Below are 6,462 nucleotides of genomic sequence, written 5' to 3'. Positions count from 1 at the left end.
TGCGTACGGAAGCCATTGATCCCAGTCCCGCTGATCATGAGCCACATAGTGAGATATTATGGTGCTGATCGTATGGTTTAGCCTTTCTACTGCACCGTTACACTGGGGATGGTAAGCCGTCGTCTGTAGCTTTTTGACACCCAAAAGACTATATATCTCTCGCATCAACTGTGACGTGAAATTCGCTCCGCGATCGGTAAGCAGTTGTTGCGGTACGCCGTGACGAAGGACTATATTTTCCACGAATGCACGCGCTACTGTTTCCGCTTTTTGATTCGGCATGGGAATCGCCTCAGCGTAGCGTGATAAGTGGTCAATAAACATAAGGATATAGCGGTTGCCGCCACCACTCGTGGGTAACGGTCCCATTATATCCATGGCGGTGCGTTCGAAAGGGGTCCCCACCTCCTGGAATACCTGAAGCGGCGCCCGCTCCACATTCTTAGGGCTTTTCATGAGGCAGCACGACACACATTTCGCGCAATACTCTTTGATGTCGTTTATCATCCCTTCCCAGAAATACAAGGCCCTTATCCGCGCCCTTGTCTTGCGAGCCCCCAAGTGCCCTGCATACGGCGCATCATGGAATGATTTAATAACGCTGGACACCAGCGCTCGCGGAACGACAACGCGCGTTAGCATGCCCTCCGGGGGGGGGGGGGGGGGGGACTTTGTACTTGACCTATGTTTGAGGAGTCCATCATAGTCCAGAAAGAACTGCCCGTTTTTCTGTTCAGCTGTCGCTTCGCACCCCGCCATAACCTTCTTTAGCTTATCGTCTTCCCTTTGCATTCGGTGAATTTCGGAGTCCTCAATGACAGGGAGGAAATGCACCGATCCCACCGCTGCCACCAATTGTGACGCCTCCAGGTTTTGGAGCAGACGGAGCACTACGGGATGGGAACCGCTAACATGGGCACCCGCAGAGGCAGAGAGACTCAGCACAAAAGAAACAACAAACATTTAATGTGGCAAATGCGATACACGATATAGACGATAAAAATGCTCTCACAGATCTACTATGGCGTTCCCTAACCTAAAGAGGACCTCGGCACGGTGACAAAGTCAGTGCTCTCACCGAGTGCGTCGTCTCTCGTCACAAAGCGATGAATCCTGGATTTGGGGCGAGATTCACGTCCGAAGCGTAGGGGCCGATGACTGGCTGAAGCGAGGATCCCAGCGTCGACAAAAGATGAGATGCTGCTCCAAGAATCCTCAGTCCTGGGTTATGACGTCCTTCGAATTCGGGGCGGTGGCCGATTCAGGAGAAAACTACAGCAACTTACTGGCCGCTGAACCTCGGTTCTGGCGATCAGTCGCAGCGTTCCCTATGCTTCCTTTCCGTGTCCGAACCAACCGCCCACTGCCACTTCCTTCGTTTTCGCGGGCTTTTTTTTTTTTTTTGCTCTTTATTTTTAGACACTCTTCGCGGACGCTGTGTTGAAACCGGACCCCCGGGGCACCCGAAAACATGTGGCCGAACGTTTGCCGGACGAGTCCTCATGGCCCCCTTGGCACTGCAACTTCGCGCAAGGCGGGTCGTATCGTGTTACAGTTGCCTCCCTCGGAAAAGCCATTTCACCTCTCCCAGAAGCAAATCCTCAAACCGTCACACAGCAACATGCTCATCGGCACTCACAAAGTCCTGTGCAAGCAAGTTTTCCGGGAGGTTGATCCTTCTTGCATATCCTACCCATGCCCTCTGCAAGGATTCAGGCTCGTCACAACAGTTAGCTGCGGTGAAAATGGTTCCGTCGTCTTCCTCGTCGTCTCTCGACTCGATGAACCCGGCTTTGCGCCAGCAATTTTCAACAACCTCTTCCGTCACACTCCGCCATGCGCCAGCCAACATTTCAATGGCCTGGCGGATATCTATGTTCGTTGGTTTTCTAACTTTTGCTTCGATATTGACGAGGATTTTCTCTAGCATCCGTCTTCGGTAATGCGACTTGAGCGAGCGAATAATGCCTTGGTCGAGAGGTTGAAGCACCGACGTACAGTTAGGTGGAAGAAGCAGCACTTTGACGTACGTCATCTTGGGAACTTTGCAGTGTGCAGAACAGTTGTCCAGGATGAGAGCGATGTGCCTTTTCTGTTCCTTCATTTTCTTTTCTAGCTGCAGCAGCCATTCGGTGAATATCGCCGAACTCATCCAGGCTTTCTGGTTCCGTCTGTAGTCTACGCTGCGTACGTGGCTGCGTAGAGGCTGCGTACGTTCTTGAATGCGCGTGGATTTCGAGACTTGCCTATCACTAGCGGCTTCAGCTTCGCTGTCCCGGTCATGTTACAGCAAAGGAGGACCGAAATGCGTTCCTTGGATTTTTTCCCTCCCTTGCAATTGTCATTCTTCACTGCCAGCGTACACTCTGGCAGCAGCTTGAAAAACAGCGCGGTCTCGTCCGCATTAAAAATGTCTTCTGGGGCATACTGTGACAGCACCTGTTTCATTTCTTGGTCTCGCCAACCTTGCACATCATCTTGAGGGGCCGACCTCTCTTCTCCTGACACACACTTGAAGACGATGCCATGCCGTGCACGAAAGGCTCGGAGCCACTCCTGCGTTCCTTTCAATTTCTCTTCGACACCACACATGACTGCAAACTCCCTTGCTTTTGCGCACAACACAGGGCCCGATATGGGTATGTCCTTAGATCTCACCTCTAACAGCCATCGGTAAACGCACTTGTCCACTTCTTCGAAGTTAGCCGCACGTATCCTTTTTCGCGCTGAGGATCCTTCGTTGTTCTCGTGCTGCTTCTGTATCTTCTCTTGGTCCTCCTCGTGGGTCGCGCTATGTCTGGTGGAAGATGAATGCAGACATCTAGTTTTGGGTGCGCGCGTGCCTGCCCTGCCAACGTACCAAGGGTCAACGTCACACTCGACCATCCCCTGCATCGTTTCTGCCCCCGGATCATAGGTCTGATCACATACACCTTGATCTGGTCGGGCCTCTGCCACTGTGCCAGGGTTACCGGTACATCTTCACAATCATCAATCGCTTCACCCGTTGGCCTGAAGCCGTTCCTGTCCCCGACTCGACAGCTCCCACGGTCGCCTCCGCCCTCGTTAGCGCCTGGATCTCGTGCTTCGGCGTGCCGTCAGTGGTAACAACCGATCGTGGCCACTAATCCGGGTCTCCCTGTTTGTCGCCCTGACGAATGCCCTGGGCACCCGACGGATTCACACCACCGCATACCATCCTGCCTCCAACGGTCTGGTGGAACGGTTGCACCGCTAGCTCAAGGTCGCCTTGCGGGTCAATAACACCACCCCTTGGCACGAGATACTGCCCATCGCGCTCCTTGGCATATACGGGCTGCCTTTCGGCCTCACCTTGGGGGCGCGGTGGCCGAGATGGTTTATGGGACCACTTTGCGCTTGCCTGGCAAGTGTCTCTCTCCCTCCGAAGACGCGGTCCCCGACACCACTCTCGACTATGTCTCCCGCCTCCCTCGTGTCATGGCAGATCTTCGACCCGCCCCAACCCGCTCAGCATCTTGTTCAGCCAGTTACCAGCCCTGATTTGAGCACGTGCACTCACGTGTTCGTCCGCTGCGATGCCCCCACGAGCCCGCTGCAGCCCTCTTACTCTGGCCCAATTCCCAATCCGGAAGGACCTTTGGCACTTCACCGTATTGCTTAACCGCCGGCAAGACACGATCTCGCTTCACCTGTTCAAGCGCGTCTACCTAGAGCATCCTGGTCTTGCTGCACCGATCACGCTTCTTAAGCCGCACAACTCTTTCCTCTCGCCACTTGTGCATCCCGAATGTCCGCCCTCGATGCCCGCTTCCCGTCGTGTCCTTTGGGACCCCACTCTTACACGCTATCGCTCTCTGCCTCCAGCAGATCGCTAGGGGGAGTCTTGTAGCGGCCGTATGGCCAGTGCCATCACCAGCGCTGGTAGCGCACTTGGCGCGAGCATTAAAACCTCGCGGACAGTTTGGTTCTGGCAGCCAACCGCACTGCCTGTCTCTGCCTGACTCTTATTGGCTATAGTCGCGACAATCCCGAGTCGTTGCATTTGCATCAGAATTCTTCTGGCCGCACCAGTTACTGTCGCTCGTACTTAGTGGAGCTTTAGCAAAATGAAACTGATGGATCAAGAATATCCTTCGCTAAACCATGAGAGATGAAAGGCTTTCTGAGCTTATCTAGATCGAAAACGAGTCATTCTGACCCAAACGTCCGAAGTCGGTGGGTCGACCATCACAGATCGCGATAGTAACTTTTTGTGATGTTCCCCTTCAGTTAAATAGTGCATTCGCAAAATATTTAACTTCCGCTTCGCACCATTCACGCACCAGGCGGCGCCAAACATGCTCGCCGGACGCGAAAGCTTTCTTCATTCCAGAGCTTCCCTCGTATGAACTATTCGTTCGATTTCAAATATACCACTGTGCTCAAGCTGAGAAGTGGCCAGTCCACATCTCAGCAAATTGTCATGTACCTTTGACAAAAATCACTCGGAGAGGACGACAGAGAAACAAAGCCCAGTGCGACAAAGTTCAACACCTTTCTATTGCGTAATTATTTTTTATTTGGTCCACAGCACATAGACGTTTAACAGAAAATAAAAGATCACGGCTCTAGCTCCAACTAGATTTTCCGGAAAAAAAAAAATCCGGAGTTGCTTTTTTTTTTTTTAAACGCGGATGTTCGGATTAAAAAATAAACTGCCGGTCACCCTAGGATGTCCATCTTAGGACCAAAACGTAACGCAATGACTATATGTTTCAACCTTAAAATATATCGAGGACGTTTTGTGTTATTGCCGCACAACGATTTTTTGAAATCCGGTACCGGCAGCTTACAGCCCCGACGGCGTTCGCGCGGCCTAGAGCCAACTTTCCCACACAACACTCTGCTTTCGCGGCATTTTCAGCGTGGTTTCAAAATATAGAGGTTTTAATTTTGCAGGTACAGATATACAACGTGAGGACACCATGTAGGGGAAAGGCTTTGTCGTCTCTGAGGAAGCGAATATGACACCTGATATCTGATTCATTCAACGGGTAGCGTCGAGGCCGTAAAAGTAAAACAAAGCAGAGAGTAGACCGTTGTGGCCGACAAGGATGGCTTACGTTTTCGTTACATACAACCGAAAGGTTTAAGTAAGCAAGGAGGCAAAGGAAATCACCAAGAAAATGGAATGCATCTATGTGGGGGTGATTAGATTAGAAATGTGCAAGCTTCGCAACCGGCGTACGCGTATCTTGTACTTATAAAAAGAAATACGAAGCTTCGTTATCGTCGTAGGGCACTTATGCCCAGGGCCCACTCTTGCTGAGGGACGCAGCGTCGAGAGAAGACGTCTTCACACTTGAAGCTTCGAGAACAGACTCCTTTATTTCACACTATGTACAGTAAACGAAGTCGGAGCATTGGATTACGTGAGTTACGATATGCTGCGTTAGGCACGTACAGACCACCCTGCCGGGGAAGCGTACCCTGGCACGCGGTATCCCTTTGCAAGTTATGACCAACGTGTCAATGACAGCAAACACACGCACTTGCCGTGTTTATGCCTGACGTCTCAGTGGAAAACTCACAAATGCAAGGGGCGATAACTATGGACGGATTACTAATGCCACCTGGGGTGTGTGTGATACAAGCTGTGTGAGGGTGATGATACAAGAGTGTGCGAGAAGTGTCATCTTTGCAATGCAATAGAGTTTTAGCCGCATTAAAGAGGAAGAAGGCAATCAGAAGAGTTGTCTCAATGTTCGGATTGTTCGGAGGTTGGTGATTTATTTGGAACATTGTTTTTGTGTTCTCTTAAGCGCTCAGTAATACATCTTTTAGTTTAGCCAGCGTAGAAGGCTCCACGTGTTAAGGGAATTGAGTACACAACGCTTTTGGAACAATTCACAAAATATATTTGTGGTTTAGGGTGCAACCGTTTTCAGTAGAGGGGCGTATAAAAGGACTTGGATTTGAGAGTTTGTTAGGTATCGTGCATACCACACGTACACGGTAAGCAGCAGTCAGTTTTCCTAGTCAGTGGGAAATACCATGGCAAAAAAGGCAGGACGGCGGTTGGTAGGGCTTCTTCTCGCGCAATCGTATATAATGAGGAGATCCCACAAGCATTTTCTGATTCAATCTGTTTTGTAGCCAGCATGCAGCAGACGCGAGAGCTGCTGATGTATGGCGATAGAAATCCTGTGAACACACATATTTTTCATAGCAGCGGAAAAGACCAATTTTATAATTCCATTTTTGACAGATTTGGGGTGACAACTCTGGCGATGGAAGACAGGTCTTTGTTTTAGCCGATCATATTCCGAACAGATCCTGATTTAAAAAAGAACGTTATGTCTAGGAATCTTAAGGAATTATTAGAAGGGGTCTCTGTAGTGGAAACTGAGCCTTCTTGAGCACATCTGACAACCTGCCTGGAAAGAAGGCGCTTTGCGTAAATACGGAATGCATGTACATCGTAGGCCTACGTATACATAA

The 6,462-nt window shown here is 50.6% G+C and overlaps 1 protein-coding gene across 1 annotated transcript; it reads right to left on the bottom strand.

Annotated features, from left to right (window-relative positions):
* Window positions 1–2,178: 2,178 nt before the first annotated feature.
* LOC135378307 (tigger transposable element-derived protein 6-like) lies at window positions 2,179–2,895 on the bottom strand. Its single transcript, XM_064611308.1, has one exon. The coding sequence runs from the start codon at window positions 2,893–2,895 to the stop codon at window positions 2,179–2,181; it is 717 nt and encodes a 238-aa protein (XP_064467378.1).
* Between the last annotated feature and the right edge of the window lie 3,567 nt (window positions 2,896–6,462).

The sequence above is a fragment of the Ornithodoros turicata genome, chromosome 1 (genome assembly GCF_037126465.1).
Source record: "Ornithodoros turicata isolate Travis chromosome 1, ASM3712646v1, whole genome shotgun sequence".
Lineage (NCBI taxonomy): Eukaryota > Metazoa > Arthropoda > Arachnida > Ixodida > Argasidae > Ornithodoros > Ornithodoros turicata.
The sequence above is the reverse complement of the archived record's forward strand: the minus strand, read 5'-3'. Positions and strand labels throughout refer to the sequence as shown.

What these genes read in the sequence shown, in the direction of transcription:
- LOC135378307 (XM_064611308.1), bottom strand. Translation starts at nt 2,895, where the DNA reads ATGCAGGGGATGGTCGAGTGTGACGTTGACCCTTGGTACGTTGGCAGG.